At 44.5% G+C, this 25,033-nt stretch overlaps 2 protein-coding genes across 3 annotated transcripts in view; one reads left to right on the plus strand and one right to left on the minus strand.

Moving 5' to 3' along the window:
• LOC102242876 (HLA class II histocompatibility antigen, DQ alpha 2 chain) overlaps positions 1-25,033 on the minus strand; it is a 117,286-nt gene that overhangs the window by 54,466 nt on the left and 37,787 nt on the right. The window lies entirely within an intron of this gene.
• The window catches only part of LOC102242568 (SLA class II histocompatibility antigen, DQ haplotype D beta chain), a 9,911-nt gene continuing 8,532 nt past the window's right edge, over positions 23,655-25,033 (plus strand). Inside the window, exons 1-2 of the mRNA XM_005868114.2 lie at positions 23,655-23,811; positions 24,527-24,796. Coding sequence (XP_005868176.1) covers positions 23,703-23,811; positions 24,527-24,796 — 379 coding nt within the window. The 5' untranslated portion in view covers positions 23,655-23,702. The remainder of the gene's footprint in view (positions 23,812-24,526; positions 24,797-25,033) is intronic.

Consider the following 25,033-nt stretch of genomic DNA (forward strand, 5'->3'; position numbering starts at 1 on the left):
TCTATACTTTCTTCCCACTTTGTTATTTAAAATCATTTCACCATCTTTTAATGAAATAAATATCACATTTTTTCTATACTTGGAGTTTCTTCTTTCACATTTGAACATTAAAAAAAATATGTTTTTATTGATTTCAGAGAGAGGAAGCAAGAGGGAGAGAGAGATAGACAATTGACCACTGAGCTACACTGGTCGGCTACATTTGAACTTTAAATTCATCTCACTATCATCCATGTCTGTGTTTAAATATGGACTTTATTTTACTTGCCAAGTAATTAAAAATGACACAATGCTATTTATAGTAAATTTCCCTCACTTGCAGAATTAAAATTTCACTTTTATTATGCACTACATCCTTAATTTATTCAATGTAAAGGCAAGATAACTGTTCTGTCCTTGAAATTAGCCCCAGTGTGGCATTCTTTTATTTTTAAATAGTTCTTTATTGTTGAAAGTACTTCATATGTCTTCTTTTTCCTCCCATTGGCCCCTCCAGCCCCTCCCTGCTCCCCCATCTCAGGCCTTTAATATCCTATTGTCTGTGTCCATGGGTTATGTATATATGCATACAAGGTCTTTGATTGATTGCTTCCCACCTACCCACCCTCCCCCACCTTCCCTCTGAGATTCCACACTCTGTTCCATGCTTCCATGTCTCTGGATCCATTCAGTTCATTAGTTTATTTTGTTACTGAGATTCCACATGAGTGAGATTATGTGATACTTGTCTTTCTCTGACTGACTTATCTCACTTAGTATGATACTCTCCTGGTCCCTCTTTTGACTGCTGATAGTATCCCATGGTATAAATGTACCACAGCTTTTTTATCCGCTCATCTACTGATGGGCACTTGGGCTGTTTCCAGATCTTAGCTATCGTGAATTACGCTGCTATGAACATAGGGGTGCATACATTCTTTCTGATTGGTGCTTTGGGTTTCTTAGGATATATCCCTAGAAGTGGGATCACTGGGTCAAATGGCAGTGAAACCCCATATATAATTTTTTGAGGAAACCCCATACTGTTTTCCATAATGGCTGCACCAGTCTGCATTCCCACCAGCAGTGCACTAGGGTTCCCTTTTCTCTACATCCTCCCCAGCACTTGTCATTTGTTGATTTGTTGATGGTAGCCAGTGTGGCATTCTTTTAAAGAAGCAAGAGTAAATTGCCTGGTATATATTTAAAAACAATTAAACTTTTATTGCAGTCTCTTGAAAAATTTCAAATTTGAATTATGTTTCTGACACCAAGAAAAATGATTGAAAAGTCTTTTAAACTGTCTTCTTCCCTAATCTCACACTAGAATTTCTTCACTCCCCACAGATTCCTCACCACGAAGCACTTTTCCTTCCGCTCCCCGGAGGGGCCTGATGGTCAAACACATCTCCCAGCCTCAAACACTGGTCTCCTGACCCTCACACCCACTGAGCTCCAGTCCCCAGGAGCTACTGCCCTTCACCCCCAAGCCGGATGGACTCCAGAAGAGTGAAGTGGGCCCTTCTGCCTTCCCCCTGCCACGGAGAAGCAAAGAATATAACCTACAGCAGGAGAGATTCTTAGATTTATCCCTGTCTCCCATCCCCAGATTTTCTCAAGGGATTAACTGCTTCCTAGAGATATAGTCATTTCTCAATATCATTGATTTTTATACAAATTAGTTCTGTTCTGTGAAGTTAGTTTTATTCCACAGTTGCCCTTGTTTTGGTAGCAGTATACATTTGTTTTAACTGTTTAGCTTTATAACCATTTGTAAACATCTGTTAGAACAACTACCCCCTTTATTGATAGCTATTTTTGTACATTTATTATTCTGAAAGAAAGCAGAAACATTTTACTTATAAAACAATCTTATTGATAGTTAGATGAAAGCAACACCGAATCTCTGTATCTGGTTCAGGAAATTGACACTGGCCATCCTGTTCAAGGACGGGGTATCTATTTATGTTTAAATCCTTTCTGTCTTTAAGTCAACCTCTGCTCTTCTCTGTGGATTAGACACATGGCTGGTGGAGGTTATTGCTCTGATATTCTGTGTATGTGTGGCTCTTCTAACCAATTGTTTTCTGGACCAGACTAAGTGGCTCAGTCTGCTGGAGACAAGTGACGCTGCCTCAGGTCTGCTAGTGGCTGGAGGGGAAGCATTTCCTGGGTTAATGTAAATACTGAGTCTGTGGATCCCCCTTGCAGCAACATTCCATGTTTGGTTCCTCCTGGTCTAGTAACCACTTCCTCAGCCAAGGCAGCCCCTTCTCCTCCAGGAGCCGGGGCACATGACAGCAAATGTCCTTTGTGGTCATTACTCACTGCTCACATCCAGAGTGCTTGAGCTGCTAGTTTTGCGGGTTCACTTCCAACGAAAGCCTTTCTTACCAAAATAAAAGGAAGTTTATATTTACTTCATCTCACAATAAGTCTTGATTCACAAAGTACATTAGGCTGATCTACAATATAACGATTTCCCACAAGTGTGAGGGATGTGGGCATGTATAATTCTGAAGCAATACCAGTATGAGTACAGGACAGAGTGGCCAGATTCAAACACAGCTTTCAACAAGGCAGTCTTCCTATGAGATGCTTTAAAAAAAATCAAAATCACTTTGATGGATATGGACTGGGGAGAAAGTAAGTCAATGAAAGGCCAGCTTCATGCCCCACTTAGCACTGAGAGGAAGGGAGGCCAGGGGAAAATGCCCGGCTCTGAGAGAGGCAATGAGGCATAAGTGGAGAGGATTGATCTGGTCTGAATTCCAGACACATTCCCAGCTGCTAATTTGCCATCATCATCAGCTGAAATGTTTTCATGAGATCCTGTCTGACAATCCTAAAGAAAAGGATCATTTCATGTGAGTCTAGTTCATGAGAAACCATTAAAATAGTTACATTCTTATTTAGTCTCTCCTCCCCCTTTTTTGCTTGGTTTGAAATTAAACTTATTTTAAAGTTACCACACATTCCTGACAAAAACCTCAGCACAGAGGAGTATGACAGTAGGAAGTGTTTCTGTCCCCCAAGCTGAACTGACATCTATCAGGTGTGCTCTCAGGAGGCGTCACTGTTAGAGCCTCGGGCTGTCCTTCCATAAAGACTCTCCACACACACCAGCCAACACCCGTCTCCACCTGTCACCTGAATAGCTCTCCATTATTAACGTGAGCCACAGTCTGCTATATACTCTGCTTTCCCCAATCAACCATGTATATTAGAGGTGTTTTCATAGCAGAACGTAAATATCTGCTCATTTTGAAAACAGTTCTGTAGCAGTCTGATTGTGATAGTCATGAGGTAGTTTTCCATCTTTGCTCCTATAAACCAACAAATAGCCTTATACTTGCATTACTTTCCACATGTTCAAGATGTAGCAAAATAAATGGTTAGAGATGGAATTGCTGATCAAAGACTGAGCATTTGTCATTTTGATGGACAGTGCCAAATTTCCCTGCATAAAAGCTTATCAATGTAAACTCCCACCAATGTGTGAGAGTGCATTATCATATTTCTTGAATTCTTCCCATTTTATAAGTGAAAATGATGTGTCCACACACTTTTTTCTTTTGATGTTATTAGAGCAGGCCAGACTGAGGTAATAAATCAGCCCAGAGTATATGTTGGCTCAAACACAGAAGTTTATATCTCACTAATGTAACAACAGGCAGCTGGTGAGCCTTTGGGAGGGACTCTCCTCCAGGGGCTGAATCGGGGACCCCAGCTCCAAGACTTCAATATGGTTCCTCTCGCCCTAACTGGTTTGACTCAGTGGATAGAGCATCGGCCTGCGGACTGAAGGGTCCCAGGTTTGATTCTGGTCAAGGGCATGTACCTTGGTTGCAGACACATCCCCAGTAGGGGGTGTGCAGGAGGCAGCTGATCAATGTTTCTCTCTCATCGATGTTTTTAACTCTCTTTCCCTCTCCCTTCCTCTCTGTAAAAATCAATAAAATATATTAAAAATATATATATGGTCCCTCTCATGTCTTTCCTGTGAAGATTAACACACCTCAGTATTCCTCAAGAAGAGAGGTCAGGAAGAGTGGCCAGTTGTGATCTCCTAGACCAGTGGATGGCAAACCGCGGCTTGCCAGCCACATGCGGCTCTTTAGCCCCTTGAGTGTGGCTCTTCAACAAAATACCACGTGCGGGCGTGCACGTACAGTGTGATTGAAACTTCATGGCCCATGAGCAGAAGTCGGTTTTCGGCCTGGGCAAGTTTATTTTGAAGAAGTGGCATTAGAAGAAGTGGGGGTACGTTCACTGAGATTGAAGATGTTTTTAGCAAAGGCCAGCTTAGCAGTACCCTAATTAAGTTAATAACAATGTATCTACCTACATAGTTTAAGTTTAAAAAATTCAGCTCTCAAAAGAAATTTCAATTGTTGTACTGTTGACGAATGAGTTTGCTGACCACTGCTCTAGGGCATATACTCCAAGAATATACTGACTTTGTGAATGAATGATTTGTAATCCTGTTTAGAGGCACAAAAACAATGGACTGAGCCTGAATCTAGACCCAGGGGTTCCATTATGGATACAGTCCATAGCCTGAGGGGCACCTTGGGAGATTCTGTTCCCAAATGCCTTTGCAATCCACTTTTAGAAACAAAGGATTGACCTTCAGAGAGCACAAATTACACCACTTAGTGCAAGACATGAGACAAGGACTCATGGGACAAGGACTCATGGGACGAGGACACAGACTCACTACCAAGGAAAATTACAACTTGTTTAGGTAACCGTGACTGAAGAAAGTGGATATGAAAATAATCACAACTATGTCCTTGAACATAGATGAGATTCTGGGTGTGGGATGGGACAAAAGTCAGATTCACGTCATCTTCACCAAAGAGGAGAGGATACTACAGTGGTTTTTGTGATCCATGTTCTCTAGCTGTTGTGGTTAATTTTGGTCTTAATACTCTGAAAAGGGAGATAGAATTAAGTTAATAACAATGTACCTACCTATATAGTTTAAGTTTAAAAAATTTGGCTCTCAAAAGAAATTTCAATCGTTGTACTGTTAATATTTGGCTCTGTTGACTAATGAGTTTGCCAACCACTGTCCTAGACGTCTAAGGCATGGAGGTTGGTGATATTTGCGATAGTGCCCACAGTTCTAACTGGCCTCTTACTAATATTCTCCACTGCTCAAGAGGGAGTATCTAACCTCAGGCCACCTCCTCCTACATTCAAAGGGGTAACCAAGTCATTGAGAGCCATCGCTAAGCTATACCAGCCGTCAACTTCCAAATAATGCCACCGTGTAATCCAACCCTTTAGGGAACTGAGCCCGAATTCCTCCCTTCCCCCTACCTTAATTAGTTAGTCAATCAGAATTCTATGATGATGTAGCTGTAGGTTCAGGGAGAGGTGATGGTGCCGTGGAGGAAGGGAAGAAATGGCAGTTTAGACTTATTGTTCCTGTCCTTGACTAAGTAGTTTGGATCTGTTCCAGTCTGGTTCCAAATGCAGCACTCTGAGAGCACAGTGGGTTGTGGTTGTATGGGCCCAAACTCTGACTCTGAATTCTTACATCCAGCGACAAGTCACACAGTCACCTAGTGCTAAGGGCCTGCCAGGAAGAAGATGCACATCTGGACTTGAGAACATGAGTTCATGCAAAGTCACTGTCAGAGAAGTTATCCCGTGGTCCCTTTTGGAGCATGTGGTCCAATAGAAGTCCTAGAGAGAGTTGAGCTGTGACTTTCGCTTTAGGCCGGGATAGAGGAATTGGTAACAGACACAGCCTACAAGGTGGACAACTAGAACACAGGAAACATATCTAGGTGACTGCTGTCAGATATTGAACAGCAGGCCCTACAGGACTGTGATTCCTGGGAAAGTGGCAGAAGCTGAAGGAGCCCTGTGATTGGTTTGGATTTCTGCCTGAATGGCCTCGTTCAAACATGGTGCACAAGAGGAGGTCACAAGCAGAGCGGGGTGGATGTGCTGAGTTGAAGAGAGAGTGATTTGAGTTTGGGAAGATGAAGGAGGATGGAATTTGAGGGGCAGAGTTTCAGAGAGGAAGGAAGGCTGGAGAAAGAGCTCCAGGAATCTACATAGTGTCCCTTTGAGTCTGTCATTTTCTATGAAGCTGAACTGCATGGGGGGACATTACAAGGCTAGAGGAGAGGGATCAGGGAGCTTAGTCGGAAGCATTCCTAGAGGACACACTAGAGCAGTGATGGCGAACCTATGACATGCGTGTCAGAGGTGACACGCGAACTCATTTTTTTGGGGTTGATTTTTCTTTGTTAAATGGCATTTAAATATATAAAATAAATATCAAAAATATAAATCTTTGTTGTACTACGGTTGCAAATACCAAAAAATTTCTATATGTGGCACGGCACCAGAGTTAAGTTAGGGTTTTTCAAAATGCTGACAAGCCGAGCTCAAAAGGTTCGCCATCACTGCACTAGAGGAATCTGAGTTCGTCATCCAAAGTGCAGAGTTCCTGTGAATGAATACCTGGCATTCAGTGGTCACCAGAAAGACCATGCTTTAGTAGTGACTAGACCTCGACTAGTACTACTCTAACCCATGATAAAGCTTAAAGAGAAACCTAAAAGGATTAAGACAACCTGCAAGTAAATTAACTGTTTGTTTTAATAAAATTAACATTCTTTAAAGATGTGCAACAAACTCAAACACTTAAAATAAAATCCATAATGTTCAGCTTCTGGTGAAAATTACCAGACATACCCAGAAAGAGAACAATATTGAACTATAATGAGAAGAGAAAGAAGTCAGTGGAAAAATGGTGAAGAAAACATATGGCCTTAGCAGGCAAGGATAGTAAACACCCATGATAAATATGCTCAAGGAGTAGCAGGGGGAAAGGCATAATAAATGAATAAAATGGAAAATATCCTATATAATGAAAGCCTAATATGCTAAGTGTCCAGTCGACCAGTCATCCATTCAACCAATCAAAGCATAACATGATAATGATATGCTAAGGCCTCTCAACCCCTCACTATGATGTGCACTGACCACCAGGGGGTTCAACACAGGAGCTGCCCCTTGGTGGTCAGTGCGCTCCCACAGAGGGAGTACCACTCAGACACAAGCCATGCCCATGGCTGGCGAGTACAGTGGCAGTGGCAGGAGTCTCTCCCACCTCTGTGGCAGTGCTAAGGATGTCTGACTGATGGCTTAGGCTCGCTACCCCCTGGGGGCTCCCAGACTGTGAGAGTGTGCAGGCCAGGCTGAGGGACCCCCTGCCCCCCAACCCCGAGTGCATGAATTTAGTGCACTGAGCCTCTAGTAAAAATAATAAAAGACACATCTAGAAATGAAAACAGTCTCTGAAATAAAAGTTCTCTGGATGGATTCATCTCCCCTATCTCCTGTAGGTAACAAATCCCTTCTGCAAGGGAAGGGCATTAAATCAGAGCCCGTGGATGCTGGTGGGAACCAGCTGCATCTGGTGGGGGCGGGGGGAATGGGGAGAGGTCCTGCCTGAATTGTGAAGGCCATTGTGATATGACCCAAGTGCACAGTGCCTGCCTGAGACTTGACATCAGAGAAAGACACCACCCCACAGCCCACCACCATTTAACAAGCCTTTTTTTTTTTTTAAACAGGAATTGATTAAAAATGATGAATAACAGTGGGATGTAGCTGGGAGAGCTCAAAAGACAGACTTTCCCTGGGAAGAGGCACAAAAGGAAGACATGAGGTTAGGTGGGGAGACAAACACAAGTTAACTGGAGGAATCTGAAGCCACTAATGCACTGAGGCTGGCCACTAACAGCAAATTCGCACCCAGTTCAGTTAATGACCAGATCAATGAAAATTCCCACAATAAAGGCCTAGAGGAAAAGCATGCTCATCTCCAAACATAAAAAATTACCTCAGTACCTTTTGTTTAATACAACGTGTGTGAGGTGGTAACTGCATTTCCCTAATTGCTAGTGAGGTTGTACATCTATTCATATATCTGTTGGCAGTTTGTATGTCTTCTTTTTGTAAAAATTGTTTTATTGCTTAAAGTATTACAAAGAGTATTATATATGTCTCCTTTTTTACTCCACTTGACTTCCCCTAGCCTCCCATACCCCCCAGTGTCTTGTGTCCATTGGTTATGCTTATATGCATGCATACAAGTTCTTCAGTTGATCTCTTACCCACCCCTCCAACCCTCCCGGGTCTTCCTGCTGTAGTTCAAAAGTCTGTTCCATCTTGCTCTACCTCTGTATCTATTTTTGTTCATCAATTTATAATGGTTTTAATTATCCATAAATGAATGAGATAATGTGGTATTTTTCCTTCATTGACTGGCTTATTTCACTTAGCATAATACTCTCCAGTTCCATCCATGCCGTTGCAAATGGTAAGAGTTCCTTCTTTTTTACAGCAGCATAGTATTCCATCGTGTAGATGTACCACAGTTTTCTAATCCATTCATCTACTGATGGGCACTTAGGCTGTTTCCAAATCTTAGCTATGGTGAATTGTGCTGCTATGAACATAGGGGTGCATATATCCTTTCTGATTGGTGTTTCTGGTTTCTTGGGATATATTCCTAGAAGTGGGATCACAGGGTCAAATGGGAGTTCCATGTTTTGTTTTTTGAGGAAACTCCATACTGTCTTCCATAGTGGCTGCACCAGTCTGCATTCCCACCAGCAGTGCACAAGTGTTCCTTTTTCTCCACATCCTCTCCAGCACTTGTCATTTGTTGATTTGTTGATGATAGCCAGTCTGACAGGTGTGAGATGGTACCTCATTGTTGTTTTGATTTGCATCTCTCGGATGATTAGTGACTTTGAGCATGTTTTCATATGTCTCTTGGCTTTCTGAATGTCCTCTTTTGAAAGGTGTCTATTTAGATCCTTTGCCCATTTTTTGATTGGATTGTTTATCTTCCTTTTGTTAAGTTGTATGAGTTCCCTATAAATTTTGGAGATTAGGCCCTTATCAGATATAATGTTGGCAAATATGTTCTCCCATGTAGTGGGCTTTCTTGTTGTTTTGTTGATGGTTTCTTTTGCTGTGCAGAAACTTTTTATTTTGATGTAGTCCCATTTGTTCATTTTCTCTTTAGTTTCAACTGCCCTAGGAGCTGTATCAGTGAAGAAATTGCTTTGGCATATGTCTGAGATTTTGTTGCCTTTGGATTCTTCTAGAATTTTTATGGTTTCCTGTCGTACATTTAAGTCCTTTATCCATTTTGAGTTTATTCTTGTGTATGGTGTAAGTTGGTGGTCTAGTTTCATTTTCTTGCATATATCTGTCCAATTTTCCCAACACCATTTATTGAAGAGACTACCTTGGCTCCATTGTATGTTCTTGCCTCCTTTGTCAAATATTAATTGAGCATATTGGTTCGGGCTAATTTCTGGACTCTCTATTCTATTCCACTGATCTATATGTCTGTTCTTGTGCCAGTACCAGGCAGTTTTGAGAACAGTGGCTTTGTAATACAGCTTGATATCTGGCATTGAGATCCCACCTACTTTGTTCTTTCTCAGGATCGCTGCAGCTATTCGGGGTCTTTTTTTATTCCAGATGAATTTTTGGAGAGTTCGTTCTAGATCTTTGAAGTAGGCCATTGGTATTTTAATGGGAAGTGCGTTGAATTTATAGATTGCTTTGGGTAGTATGGACATTTTAATGATGTTGATTCTACCAATCCAAGAACATGGTATGTTCTTCCATCTCTTTATGTCTTCCTCTATCTCTTTTTTCAACGTCCTGTAGTTTTCTGAGTAGAGGTCTTTTACCTCTTTAGTTAAGTTTATTCCTAGGTAGCTTAATTTTTTTGGTGCGATGGTAAATGGGATTGTTTTTATAATCTCTCTTTCTGAAAGTTCACTATTGGTGTATAGAAATGCCTCAGATTTCTTGGGGTTAATTTTGTATCCTGCTACATTGCCAAATTCATGTATTAAGTCTAGTAGTTTTTTGATGGAGTCTCTAGGGTTTTGTATGTATAATATCATGTCGTCTGCAAATAAGGACAGTTTTACTTCCTCTTTTCCAATTTGGATGCCTTTTATTTCTTCTTCTTGTCTAATTGCAATGGCTAATACTTCCAGGACTATGTTGAAGAGGAGTGGCGAGAGTGGGCATCCCTGTCTTGTTCCTGTTCTTAGGGGAAATGGTGTTAGTTTTTGTCCATTGAGTATGATGTTGGCTGTGGGCCTGTCATATATGGCTTTTATTATGTTGAGGTATGATCCTTCTATTCCCACCTTGCTGAGAGTTTTTATCAAAAATGGGTGTTGGATTTTGTCGAATGCTTTTTCTGCATCAATTGATATGACCATGTGGTTTTTTTCTTTCAATTTGTTTATGTGATGTATTACGTTTATTGATTTACGGATGTTGTACCATCCTTGCATCCCTGGGATAAATCCTACTTGGTCATGGTGTATGATCTTTCTGATGTACTGTTGGATCCGATTTGCTAAGATTTTGTTGAGGATTTTGGCATCTATGTTCATGAGGGATATTGGCCTGTAATTCTCTTTCATTGTGTTGTCTTTACCTGGTTTTGGTATTAGGGTGATGCTGGCTTCATAGAATGAGCTTGGAAGTGTTCCTTCCTCCTGAATTTTTTGTAGTAGTCTGAGGAGGATAGGTTTTAGTTCTTCCTTGAAAGTTTGGTAAAACTCCCCTGAGAAGCCATCTGGTCCTGGGCTTTTGTTTGCTGGAAGCTTTTTGATGACTGCTTCAATTTCTTCCATAGTTATTGGCCTATTGAGATTTTTAGATTCTTCCTGATTGAGTTTTGGAATGTTGTACTTTCCTAGGAATTTGTCCATTTCCTCCAGGTTGTCTAGTTTGTTGGAGTAGAGCTGTCCATAGTATTGTTTAACAATCATTTGTATTTCTGTGGGGTCTGTTGTTATTTCGCCTCTATCGTTTCTGATTTGGTTTATTTGGGTCCTCTCTCTTTGCTTCTTGGTGAGCCTGGCTAGAGGTTTGTCAATCTTGTTTATCCTTTCAAAGAACCAGCTCTTGGTTTCATTGATTTTCTGTATTGTTTTTTTGGTCTCTATGTCATTTATTTCTGCTCTAATCTTTATTATCTCCTTCCTTCTGCTCACTCTGGGGTTTTCTTGTTGCTCTCTTTCTAATTCTTTGAGTTGAAGAGTTAGATGATTTACTACCATTTTTTCTTGTTTTTTGAGATAGGCCTGTAGAGCTATAAACTTCCCTCTCAGGACTGCTTTCATTGTGTCCCATAGGTTTTGGATTGTTGTGTTTTCATTGTCATTAGTGTCCAGGATGTTTTTAATTTCTTCTTTGATGTCATTGGTAACCCAATCAATATTTAATAACATGCTATTCAGCTTCCAAGTGTTTGAGTATTTTGGGTTGTTTTTATTGTAGTTTATTTCTAACATTATGCCATCGTGGTCTGAGAAGAAGCTTTTTATGATTTCAATCTTCTTGAATTTGTGGAGACTTTGCTTGTGACCCAATATGTGGTCTATTTTTGAATATGTCCCATGAGCACCTGAGAGGAATGTATATTCCATGGCTTTGGGGTGAAGTGTTCTGAAGATGTCAATTAAGTCCATCTGATCTAGTGAGTCATTTAGGATTGCTGTTTCTTTGCTGATTGTTTGTCTAGCGGGCTTATCCAGTGGTGTCAGTGGTGTATTAAAGTCCCCTACTATGATTGTATTGTTGTCGATCTCTCCTTTGATATCTTCCAGGAGTTTTTTTATGAATTTGGGTGCTCCTGCATTGGGTGCATATATGTTTACCAGGGTTATATCTTCTTGTTGTATTGATCCCTTTAGTATTATGAAGTGGCCTTCCTTATCTCTGGTTATGGCCTTCACTTTGAGATGTATTTTGTCCGATATAAGTATTGCTACCCCAGCTTTCTTTTCCTTTCCATTTGCGTGAAAGATATTTTTCCATCCCTTCACTTTCAGTCTGTGTGAGTCCCTTCTAATGAGGTGGGTCTCTTGTAGACAGCAGATGTATGGGTCATGTTTTTTTATCCATTCAGCCACTCGATGTCTTTTGGTTGGAGCATTTAGTCCGTTTACATTTAAAGTTATTATTGAAAGGTACTTGTTTGTAGCCATTTCTTTTTTTGTGTGTGTGGCTGTTTTCTTTCTGAGCTTGTTATTTCTTCTTTTTACACCAGTCCCTTTAGCATTTCTTGCATGGCTGGCTTGGTGGTGATAAACTCCCTTAGCCTTTTTTTGTCTGTGAAGCTTCTTATTTCCCCTTCAATTTTGAATGAAAGCCTTGCTGGATAGAGTATTCATTCCCTTGCTTTGCATCACTTTGCAAATTTCTGTTCTTTCTTTTCTGGCCTGATGTTTTCTGTTGAGAAATCATCCGATAATCTCATGGGAGATCCCTTGTATGTAATTTTCCATCTCTCTTGCAGCCTTTAAGATTCTCTCTTTGTCCTCATCATTTGCCCTGGTAATTATGATGTGTCTTTGTGTGGGTCTTTTTGGGTTCATCTTGTTTTGGACTCTCTGTGCTTGTGTGACTTTTTTCTTCCCCACCTCAGGGAAGTTTTCTGATATTATTTCTTCGAATAGGTTTTCTAATCCATGTTCATCTTTCTGTTGTTCTGGCACCCCTATTATTCGTATGTTGTTTCGTTTCATGTTGTCCCAAAGCTCCCTTAGGCTCTCCTCCTGTCTTTTAATTTTTTTCTCCATTTGCAGTATAGTTTGGGTGTGTTTTGCTTCCTTGTCTTCTCGCTAATTTGGTCCTCCGCTTCTCCTAGTCTACTCTTGAAACTTTCATGATGTTTTTTATTGCAGCTATATCACTCTTCATTTATTCATGATTCTTACATAAGTTGTTGATTTTTTCATCCATTCGATTTATGCATTCTAGGACCCTTAATCTGAATTCTTTTTCTGTCATGCTGCATGCCTCTGTTTCACTTAGCTGCTTTTCTGGCGAGTCCTCCTTTTCTTTCCTTTGGGGGTTTCTTTGTCTACCCATGTTTGATCTCACCGACATATCTAGATGTTGAGTCGTTCAGTGGCTGCTCCCTGGGTGGCAGTGGCTCCTCGGGCTGTGGTTGCTCCTCTGGCGGTTGTGGTAGCAGCTGCTCCTCAGTTGGCAGCAGCTCCTCTGGTGGGTGCTGTTCACAGCTGTGGTGGCTCCTCTGGCTGGTGGGGGGAGGCTTCTCACACAGCTGCTGTTCCTCAGACAGAGAATGTGCTGATCACGAGGCTGCTGTTCCTTGGATGGGGGCGGGCTACACACGCAGCTGCTACTCCTTGAACTGGGGCGGACTGCTCACGTGGCTGCTGTTTCGTGGATGGGGGCTGGCTGCATGCTGCTGTTGTTCCTCTGATGTGGTGGGCTGCTTGTGGGGCTACTGCTCCTTGGACATGGGCAGGTTGATTGCAAAGCTGCTGCTCCTTGTTTGGGGGTGGCTGCTTGCGTGGCTGCTGCTCTTTGGATGAGAGTGAGCTGCACGCGTGGCTGCCCTTCCTCGACCAGGGACGGGCCACTCACCCAGCTGCTGTTTGGCGAACAGGTGCAGGCTGTGCGTGGCTCTGCTCCTTGGACCGGTGCATTCTGCACAGGGCTGCTGCTCCTCGGATGTGGGCTGTCTGCTCGTGTGGCTGCTGCTCCTTGGACCAGGGTGGGCTGCTGCTGCTCCTTGAATGGGGATGGGCTGCTCGCAGAACAGTTGCTCCTTGGTTGGGGGCGGGCTTCTCACACAGCTGCTGCTCCTCAGATTGGGCAGGCTGCTAGTGCAGCTGCTGCTTGGATGAGGGCAAGATGCTTGCACAGCTGCTGCTCCTCAGACTGGTGCAGGGTGCGGGCTGTGCATAGCTACTGCTCCTCAGATAGGGGCGGGCTGTGCAGGGCTGCTGCTCCTCAGTTGTAAGCAGACTACTCGTGGGGCTGCTGCTCCTCGGAGGGGTCGAGCTGCTCATGTGGTTGCTGCTCCTCGGACGGGGGAGCGGGCTGCTCACACAGCTGCTGCTCCTGCTGAGTCTCCTTCACCAATTCAGGGTAGATGTTATTTGTTTCAGTTGCTCATTCTGTTTGCTCCGGGACAAGCCTTGGGACGCGTCCGCTTATTCCACCGCCATCTTGTCTCCCAGTCCTTGCACATCCGAAGATCGTGATAATAAGGAGTGGGTAGCACTGGAATGTGCCCAGTTAGTGCCTTCTCATCAGTGGAGATGTAAGAGCAGACTCCTCCCCCGACAACTGCTGCTGAAGATCTTCTGTACGTTTTCTTGAGAGAGGTCTATTTTCAGGTCCTCTGCCCATTTTTTCTTTTTAATTGGGTTGTTTGTTTGGTGTTGAGTTTTATGAGTTCTTTATATATATTTTGGAAATTAAGTCTTTGTTGGAGCTACTGTTTGCAAATATCGCCTCCTATCTGGTTAGCTGCCTCTTTGTTTTGTTGTCAGTTTCTTTTGCTGTACAGAGCTCTTTAGTTAGATATAGTCCCATTCATTTATTTTTGACAAGTTCATAAAATGTTCTTTATGACGAAGGTCCATAAGTTTGGTATGTATATTTCCTTCTATGTAACTTATTGTTTTAAGTATTATATTTAGGTCTTTGATCCATTTTGAATTAGTTGTTGTACATGGGGACAAACTGTAATCCAGTTTCATTCTTTTGTGTGTGGCTTTCCAGTTTTCCCAGCACCATTTATTGAAGACACTATCTTTACTCCATTGTGTGTTTCTGGCTCTTTTGTCAAACATTATCTATCCCACTGGGCCTGTGTGGCTCAGTGTTTGAGCATCGACCTATGAACCAGAAGGTCATGGTTTGATTCCCAGTCAGGGCACATGCCTTGGTTGTGGGCTCGATCTCCAGTGTGGGGCATGCAGGAGGCAGATGATAAGTGATTCTCTCATCATTGATGTTTCTATCTCTCTCTCCCCCCTTCCCTTCCTTTCTGAAATCAATAAAAATATATTTTGTAAAAAGAATGAGAGTGAACATCCATGTCTTATTCCTGATCATAGAGGAAAAGCTTTCAGTTTTTCACCATTTAGTCTGATATTAGCTGAGGGTTTATCATAGATGGCCTTTATTATGTTGAGGAACTTTCCTTCTATTTATATTTCTTTTATAGATTGATAAATTCTATTTGCTAATATTTTATTAAGGATTTTTGCATTTTATATTCCTGAGAGATATTGGCCTGCAGTTATCTCTGTTTTATATTTTGTTTTGTTTTGATAAAACAGGCTACATAACATGAATTGGGAAGTATTCCTTTCTGTTGTATTTCATAGAGGAAATTGTGCAAAATTGGTGTTACTTCTTTAACACCAGTTTGGGTAGAACTTTTTAGTTAAACCATTTGGGATGGAGATTTCTTATTTATTTTTAAATTTTATTATTATTATATTTTTAATCCTCACTCAAGGACATGCTTTAATTGATTTTAGAGAGAGCGGAAAGGAGAGAGAGAAACATTGATATGAGAGTAAAACATCCATCAGTTGCTCTCTGCATACTCCCCGACCCATGAATGAACCTAAAACCTGGGTATATGCCCTGACCAGGAATCAGACCTTTGACCTTTCAGTGTATGGAGAGGGTCCAATCAACTGGAGCCACAGTGGCCAGGACTGGAGATTTCTTTTCTAATTATGAATTCAATTTTTTAAATAGTTATAGGACTATTCAAATTATTTATTTTACGCTGGGCGAGTTGTGAAATTGGCCCATTTTGTCTGAGGTCTCAAATTTATGTATTTAGAATTATTTATGTTATTCCCTCATTATCCTTTGATGTCAGCACGGTCTATGGCGATACCATCTGTTTTAGCCCTAATAGAGATAATTTTGCTCTTTTCTCTTTGTCAGTTTTGCTAGAGATTTGTTAATTTTATCAATCTTTTCAAAGAATTAGTTTCTGTTTTATTGATTTTTGTTGTTTTTCATTTTATTGATTTCTGCTATTATATTATTTATTTCAAACTGCTTGCTTTGGATTTATTTTGTTCCTTCATATAGACATGATGTCTATTTCTCAATGAGAGTTTAGGTTATAGATTGGATACTTTTCCTTCTGTCTAACAAGCATTTCATGCTATAGAAGCCTGTGCTATAGCAGAATCCATACCTTTTGATATGTTGTGTTTTCCTTTTCAAATCAGTTCAGTTTATTTTCAATTCATCTTGAGATTTCTTTTTTGATTTATGGATTATATAGACATGTGTTGTTTAGTTTCTAAGCGTTTAGAGATTTTCCTGTCAATTTTAGGCTATTGATTTCTCGTTTGATCTTATTGTGATCAAACACACACTCTGTTTGGCTCCAGTTCTTTGAAGTGATTTTAGGTTTGTTTTATAGCCCAGGATCTTGTCTATCTTGGTGTATGTTCAATGAGCAAATGAAAATAATGTATCTCCTTCTTCATTTTTGGGTGGAGGAATATGAATTTTGATTATATCCTACAGTTGGGGCATATAATTCTTTCATATTTTGCTGATTTTCCATGTAGTTGTTCTATCAGTTGTCAAGAGAGGGGTGTTGAAGTCTTCCACTATAATTGTACATTTCCCTATTTCTCCTATCAACTCTATCAGTTTTTATTTTATATATTTCTTAGCTCTGACGTTTGGATGATATGAACCTAGGTTTGCTAAGTCTTCTTGGTGAGTTTACTCTTTTCTCATTACCTAATGTCCTTTTCTGTCCCTAGTAATTTTCTTACTTTGATGTGTAGTTTATACAACCACTCCTACTTTGTTTTGTTTACATTTTTATGGTGTATCTTTTTCATCCTTTTACTTTAAAACTTTTTATCTCATATTTGAAGTGGGGTTTTTTTCTTTCTTTCTTTATTTTAATTAATTAATTATTTATTTAATTAATTTATTTATTTTTGAAAGAGGAGAGAGCACATAGGCCAATGCTCTATCCACTGAGCCAAATTGGCTGGGGCTTTTAGTATTCCTTATAATTTTTACTTGATAGCTGGTTGTGGTTTGTGAGAACATGGGCCCCTCCCACGCTCCAACTCCCCTCCCAGCCTGTGGAATAGGATGAAGGCCAAAGTAAACGGACTGTGAGACTTCGGGAGCCTGGCCAGCTCCTGGGCCTAAGAAAGACCAAGGAGAACCTGCTTCTAGATGTGAGCCCGAACTATAAACAACTGCACAGAAAGAGCCAGCGTTTTGCTCTGGCATAGCTTGTGGGTGAGTAAATTCCACCCCAACCTGTTTTGCTTTGTATTTGTGCTCATACCACCCTGTGCTGGGAAAGCCCAGTGGGTGAAACTTCACCACCAGCCTCTACCAGGGTGCAGGCAAATCCTAACAAACCCATGTCTTTCCCAGCTGGTCCTCCAGGTTATTTCTTTGGAATCAGCAAGCAACACGCTGAGGTTCTCTTGGATATCAGGGCTCTTTGTGTAACAGCTGGACAGGATGCACTGGGTAAGAGAAACTGCAAAAAAGAGGCCTTTGGTCAAGTGGTTTGATGTGTGGTGAGTGGTCAGTTTGCCTGTGAGTAGGTCTCAGCCTTTTTGTGGGCCTGTGCCCTGTGCTGTGAACTTCGCATGTGCTTCTCAGTCTTCCCCTTAGAGTGGCGGGAGTTGGAAACTGCCCTTCTCCCACATGGAGGCTAGAGGAGGCTGGAGTTGAATATGTCTTGTCCCCTTGTCAGTTAGGCGCTGATAAAACCTCAAAAGATAAAGCTCTGGTCAATAATTTGTTCAGAGAACAGACCTTGCTAAGAAACAGAATGTTCTGGAGCATTTCAAAATGATTCCCCTTTTCCTTTCCCTCCCAGAAGCAGGAGAGGGTTTTCTCCAGCACTCACTGCCAGAACCAGTGGAGCTTCTGGACATAAAGCTCACAAAGGGTGGAGGCCCCAATGACAGGGTCCCCCTTGGAGTTTAACCCTCAGAAGGTCCATGCTGAGCCTCCGCCACTTGCCAATTACAGGCCAAGCTTCCCCCCTGTGCAGGTTCCCCGGAGCTTTGTGCTCTGTGCCTGTGAGCTTTGTGCCTCGATTGCTGGGAGTCTCTGTATTTGCTGGATGGGCTCTTGAATTTGGGGGCAGTGGCTTGCCCCGTGACCCACTTCTCTTAAGAATCTAAGAAGCGTGTTGATTTTTCAGTTTGTTCAATTTTTACATGTTTTTAGGTGCGGTGGCGATTTATAGCTTCTCACATGCTGGACTGAAACCAAGAAGTTGTTTGTTTTTGTCCTGTCCATTCTGGGGGTGAGTCTATCCATTAAAACTTTTTTTGGTTATTTTATTTTTGAGTTATAAAATTTCCTTTTGTTCTTCTTTGTCATTTTATAGGTTTTCTATTGTTTTCATTTCTTTCAAGGGTGATCAGAATTGCTTGTTGAAGCAATTTTATGATGGCTGATTTAAAGTCTTTTTCAGAAATTTCAACACCTGTGTCACTTCAGTTAGCATTTTTCCGTTATCTTTTTGCATTTAAATAGAGATATCCTGGGTTCTTGGTATGACAACTTATTTTGGAAGGAAACCTGGGCATTTTGTCTATTATCCTATCTAATAAAAGACAAAAGGAGTAATTGACCATAACTTTGCTATGCTTCCCATTGGCTAAGCAGGGTGATATGCAAATTAACCGCCAACCAGATGGCGGCCGGCAGCCATGCTGCTGAAGTGAGCAGGAGGCTTGCTTGCTCCAGTGATGGAGGAAGCCAAGGTTCCCTGCCTGCTGCGGCCTACTCTAAGCTCCGAAAGCAACAAAGTTTCAATTATAGAAGCTAAACAAACCCCAGATAACTGCTTTCAACCGGCAGTGGCCACGGAGCTGGAGCCGGCTCTCAGTTCCAGTGACAGCAACGAAGTTTCAATTATAGAAGGTAAATAAATCCCAGAATAAAAAAAAAAAGAAAAAAAGGAGAGGTTGGGACCTTCAGTCACCCGCCAGCCTGAAAATGGCCCTCAGCCCCTCACCCAGACTGGCCAGGCACCCCAGTGGGGACCCCCACCCTGAAGGGTGTGTGACCAGCTGCAAACAGCCATCATCCCCTCATCCAGGCTGGCCAGGCACCCCAGTGGGGACCCCCACCCTGAAGGGTGTGTGACCAGCTGCAAACAGCCATCATCCCCTCATCCAGGCTGGCCAGGCACCCCAGTGGGGACCCCCACCCTGAAGGGGGTGTGACCAGCTGCAAACAGCCATCATCCCCTCATCCAGGCTGGCCAGGCACCCCAGTGGGGACCCCCACCCTGAAGGGGGTGTGACCAGCTGCAAACAGCCATCATCCCCTCATCCAGGCTGGCCAGGCACCCCAGTGGGGACCCCCACCCTGAAGGGGGTGTGACCAGCTGCAAACAGCCATCATCCCCTCATCCAGGCTGGCCAGGCACCCCAGTGGGGACCCCCACCCTGAAGGGGGTGTGACCAGCTGCAAACAGCCATCATCCCCTCATCCAGGCTGGCCAGGCACCCCAGTGGGGACCCCCACCCTGAAGGGGGTGTGACCAGCTGCAAACAGCCATCATCCCCTCATCCAGGCTGGCCAGGCACCCCAGTGGGGACCCCCACCCTGAAGGGGGTGTGACCAGCTGCAAAGAGAAACATGCAAATTAGCTGTCCCTCCGCTACGCTCAAGCCATGCCCACAAGCCACACTCACCAGCCAATTGGAGTTATATGCAAATTAACCCGACAAAGATGGCGGGCCTGTGGGTAGCGCTCATGTGCACGGGAGCCGAGCTGCTGGGGGCAGGCATCCCGCACTGCCCGCCAGGGTTGATCTGGGCTGGTGGGCAGTGAGCACAGGGGAGGAGCGGCCGCGGTTGGGTGGGGCAGGATGTTCTTGCCTGGAAAGGCCCTTAATCCTGAGCCATCACCTCCTCTGAGAATCACACCTGGAAGTCTGTCTCAGTCCCATCATGACCTCTACACTGTCAACTCCCTGTCCTCCTTATCTTGAAAAAGTGTTATTCATGAAATAACCCACAAATAACCATCATCCTCTGGCCCTATGTTGCCAGCCCATTCTAAGAGAAAAGAAAGTAACTGAACCAACAGCCACCATTACCAGTTTATAGTTTTGTGTCTTGAACCTTCAACACTGTCATTAGTCAGTGTGTATGCCCTTCCTTTTAGTGGCTGCTGCAAACTTTTGTCCTTTCATTTTCCCCATGTGTGTCTCCCCTTCCACATGTGAACTCCTAGAAGGGAGAATCCTTATATTTTCATCCCCGAAACCCAGGACCTTAGCTCTCTAGGGATATAAAAATATTGTACAGTACCCACCGTCTGGGATCTGCTGGGTTTCGGGAAGGGTGACAGAACTACAGGAAACAAGACTGCATAGAGGTGTCGGAGCTGAGTTGCCTGGGACCCTGATCATGGGTGGGGAGTGCAGGGCACTCAGCCTGCAGCTGGGACAGGGCTCTTAGACATGTGGCAGCAGTTACAGTGAGGAGCGGCCAGTCCCTCTTCCTCTAAATCCAGTGAAGATGGGTGAAGTCTGTCCTCCTAGGCCATGTAGCTCACAAAGCTGCACTCACTTTGTTCTTCTCTCATCGATTTGTGTGTGACTTTTTGCACTCGGTTTCCCCATTTGTGAGCCCACTGAGAGCAGGACCAGGCTCTGAGAGCTGAAGTTGTGATTAAATGGCAGTTCTGTGCTGGCACTTCAGAGGGAAAGGCAGGGGGTTCACGGTCAAATGCTTCTAATGTGCTCCACCTCCTCCCCCTTTTCTCTCTGTAATGATGTGGTAAGAGGTAGGGATTAAAAATAATAGAAATTCCAACATGTGAACAGAGATGAGAAATAACAAGAAGACTTTGCTGTCTTTATTCATGATGTCAACAAAGATGAACCCATACATTACATCCAAACTAATGTGCATGTGGCTCAGCACGGATTGTGGGGACTCTTACAGGTACGTCTGCCCTCATGCCTGCCCTGTGAGGTGTGTGTTCCACCTACAGGTGAGGCAAAACTAAATCTTTCATGGTGAAGTGTTTATCCATGGTCACTCTGCTACTATTTTGACTCTTCAGATTCTCTAAAATGTGATTTAAAGAGATAGGTTATGTGGAGAAAGGACCTACTTTATATGTGTCATGGGAAATGCATATAACTGGTTACCTAAGCATTCATATGGGGACATATGTGAGTAGCTCCATAAAGATTTAGAAAAATTTAGGGATGAATTTTTTTTTAAAGGAAATAATGTTCTGGGGACAGGATTTCCATGTGACTGCTGCATTAAGGAGGCCACAGACCTTTTAAAACCAACAATTTCTTGGTTCCTGCAGTGAATGCAGAATGGGTCCTGGATGGCGCTTCTGGTGACAGATGGTTACTATGTTCCCTGTGAACCCCACTGACCCAGTGCAGATTCCAAGGATTCCAAGAAGGAGGGTTCTCCCTGAATTCCCACCAGGAGGGAGTCCCCAAGCTTAAACTTCCACCAGAGGGGACAGAGGACGTCCTTGGGGAGTCTCCTTCCCATAACCCGGAGTCATATTAATGGCTGCTCCTTCATTGCAACATCTACCCACGTGGCACACACTCCCTCACCCTAAGTGCTCTGCCTCCACCGGGGCCCAGCCAGGTGGTTCAGGTGAGGTGCTGGAATGGGGATGTTGCCTTCCTCCTGGCCAGGCCAGGCCAGCAGCAACTGCCCTGAGTACTGTCTCCAGGATGGGGATAGTGCAGAGAAATCTAGAAAACAGAGAATGCTGACTGGGTCAGGGAAGCAGCTGGCAGAAGCCCAACCAGACCTTTCAGATGAGATTTTAGCCAATCAGAAAAAGGAGTCTAAGCTGACAACCCTGTTGCTAGTAGAGAATCTGTGTGAAAAGGCCTGTGAGACCCGGGAATCCCCAGGCCTGACGCAGCCTCCACTGCAAGGCCTAGAACAGAACCAAGTCCACAGCCCAAAACAGAACCAACCACACAGCCCAAAGGAGCACCAAGTGCACAGCCCAGAGCAGAGCTGATGGAATTGCCCACTCTGAAAGGAGGGAGGTGATGGGCCAGAGGCCTCTGTTAATTCTGAGGGACCCTGAGGTGGGGGCTTAGGGCACTGAGGCCTTCAAGTTCCCTCTCTGCCTATTCTTCCTTGTCCCCCAGCCCCATTCCAGGTCTGAGTTGGATGTTCCTCCCTTATCTTCCTGCCTGACTCTGGAGTGACCCTGACCCTGACCCACCACTGCTGGTTGGAGCCCAGGGCCGATCCCTTGACGCAGGTGCTCCGGAATGATGCACTCAACAGAGAAATTGGAACCAGCTCACGGCCTCCACATGCCACTAACACGACCCCATGTTGTTGCCTCTTTCCTGCTTCTTTTACCTGGTAAACTGCTTATGTTCTGCATTCAGATCCTGTCCTCAAACTTAAAAGGAGAACCTAAAAAGGAGACAAGAGAGAGAGACTTGTCTTGTTTATTAATGCTTGCCAGGCATCATCTTAGTTGCTCTATAGCTTTTCAGTACCAGCCCTCACCCTGGGTGAGAGGATCCTGAGGAATAATTCATTTATTATAAACCCCACCAATAGTTCTGCCTGTGGGGTTTGATGCTCAGTACGAGCTGTGAGTGTGAACACCTGCTCCCTCAGTCACACGGTGCAGGCCCCAGGGTGCTTCTCCACATCTTTGCTCTCTGGCCTGGAGCTACAGGTGCCTGTGTCCTGTTGATCTGAATGTTTGTGGCTGTGCCTTTGCTGACATCAGATGGACCTGTTTCATGGTCCAGGGAGGATTGAAGCAGCAGAAGAGTTTAGAAGAGAAAAATCAACTTCACTGTAGAACCCACCTCAGAATATTCCATTAAAGAAGTGAGGAATATTCTCTACTTTCCTTAGTCTTCAGGTACTCTAACTGCCATTAAACCCCAGCTCTTGTGGCCGGCCCCAATGGCAGGATGAGAAAACCTCACATGTAGAGTTTTAAGAGCTTGCAATTGGCTGCATAAAACAAACAAACAAACGAACAAAAAATAAAAATAAAAATAAACCTAACTTTCAAATACTTGCATTCAAAGAGCACAAATGCAGTAGATTCTCTCATAAGGAAGACTCACTGGCCAGCAGGGGTGGTGTCATTTTGTGTGTGATATTCCCAACTGCTACACATGCAACACAGCCAAACACTTTGCAGTATTAGAGCAGTCATATTGCTGTGAGTGTGTCTGTATGAAGATGTAGATGTAAAATGCATGAACATGATCCACATTTTCCAAGAGAAACCTGAGGCTACAAGAGGTTGATTAACTTGTTGTCTCATCAAGGGCATTTGAACTAGAGCTGCAGCTCAAAACTATTCCTCTCAGGGCTCTGCTCTTCCCACCAGGACTTCAGGCTCCTGATTGTTTAAGATAATAGAAGGGAGCATCTCCTGACAATGATTTTCTCTCCCTGATACATGATCCCCACTTATTTCCCTCCTAAGAATCTCACGTGTAAGGATAAGAGGTTTTAACTAAATGTCACAAAGATGTCCACTCTTGAATCACTTTTCTCTCTTGGTTCTTTAATCCCTAAGGCATTCACCTTCTGTAACTGAGAGAAAGTCTTCATATGTTCATCCAGAGCAATTCGATGAAGGCTGGGTTCCAGGCACTGGCTAAGGGACCTTCATAGAAAGCATCTGCCCGGAGACAGATGAGGTGGGTCAGCTCCAGTGCTGATTGGCTCCTTTCCTAGCCGACCCTGTGTGGCCACTCTCACAGGTTTCTATTCTCTGAAGTGGCTGCATCAGCCCATCAGGTGGAGCCGGGCTCACTCCCCTTACTTCTTCCTTTGTCTCCATCATGTCTGGGAAGCCGGCTCTGTGGCCCCCCGGAGGCCCCTGGACAGCAGCTGTGATGGTGTGGCTGGTGGCGCTGAGTGTCCCAGTGGCTGAGGGCGGGGACTCTCCATGTGAGTGCAGGGCAGCTGCTCCGCAGCCAGCCCGGGATGGGCTCTGAGGGACCCTTGGCTGGGGCGTGGGGTGGCTGTGACCTGAGAATAGTCTGTGATCAGCATTTCCTCTTTGGAAAAGGGAGGTGCTATGTTCTCATGTCCGCCTTCTGATGGCAAGGTGAGGACATGGCCATCTCAGGGGCTCCAGCCTGGGGATGTCATAATGGGAGGGCGGAGACTGGCCACTGCCAGTGACAGGAAAATGGTTTCTCCAAAGAGGAGACAGCAGGACTTGTCCCCAAGACCTTGTCTGGACTAAAGACTAAGGGGCTCTGATTGGGGAACCGTGTGCGGCAGGTCTGTGGTGTCAGATTTGGGGGAAAGGGCTCCCCATCCCTGAGTCTGAGTGGCGGGCTTGCAGCAAACCTGGCCTGTGGACCCTGGTTTCTGAGGTTCCGGGTTCCCTGGGAAATGGGACCTCAGGGGAGGGCGTCCTGACCCGCTCTAAGGTGGGGCCTGGATGTGAGATCCCTGACAGCCCTCCCAGCGGGTGTCAGGCTCAGACAGGATCCAGTCTCCAGGGGGTCCCCTGCAGACTCCTTTCCTTCAGTCCCCTCCCTACACGGGGGCAGTTCCCGGGCGGGGGCGGGGCTGCAGGTCTGTCTCCTGGGAAGGTCCAAGGCAAGCCAGCAGCACTGGCCCAGGGCTGAGGTCTGACTGGCGGCTCCCGCAGGGGACTTCGTGCACCAGTATAAGTTCCTCTGCTACTACACCAACGGGACGCAGCGCGTGCGGCTCCTGGAGAGACACATCTACAACCGGGAGGAGTTCGCGCTCTTCGACAGCGACGTGGGGGAGTACGGGGCGGTGACCCCGCTGGGGCGGCCCATCGCTGAGTACTTCAACAGCCAGAAGGACATCCTGGAGCAGAAGCGGGCCGAGCTGGACACCGTGTGCAGACACAACTACCCGATGGCTGAGGCCACAGACTTGCACCAGCGAGGTGAGCGCACCGCCAGGACCCCTTGGCCGGGACCAGTCTTCCTGCCCTGGGAGTGGCGGCTTCTGGGACCCGAGCTCCAGCCACTGAAGGGACAGGGAGTCCAGCGGAGGGCGGATCAGGGTCGGGACTGGAAGGGACTGAGGGTGGGAATGAGGGGAGAGAGGGGGACTGAGGGCGGGAATGAGGGGAAAGAGGGGGACTGAGGGTGGGAATGAGGGGAGAGAGGGGGACTGAGGG

This window comes from Myotis brandtii, unplaced genomic scaffold (assembly GCF_000412655.1).
Source record: "Myotis brandtii unplaced genomic scaffold, ASM41265v1 scaffold2623, whole genome shotgun sequence".
Taxonomy (NCBI): Eukaryota; Metazoa; Chordata; class Mammalia; order Chiroptera; family Vespertilionidae; genus Myotis; species Myotis brandtii.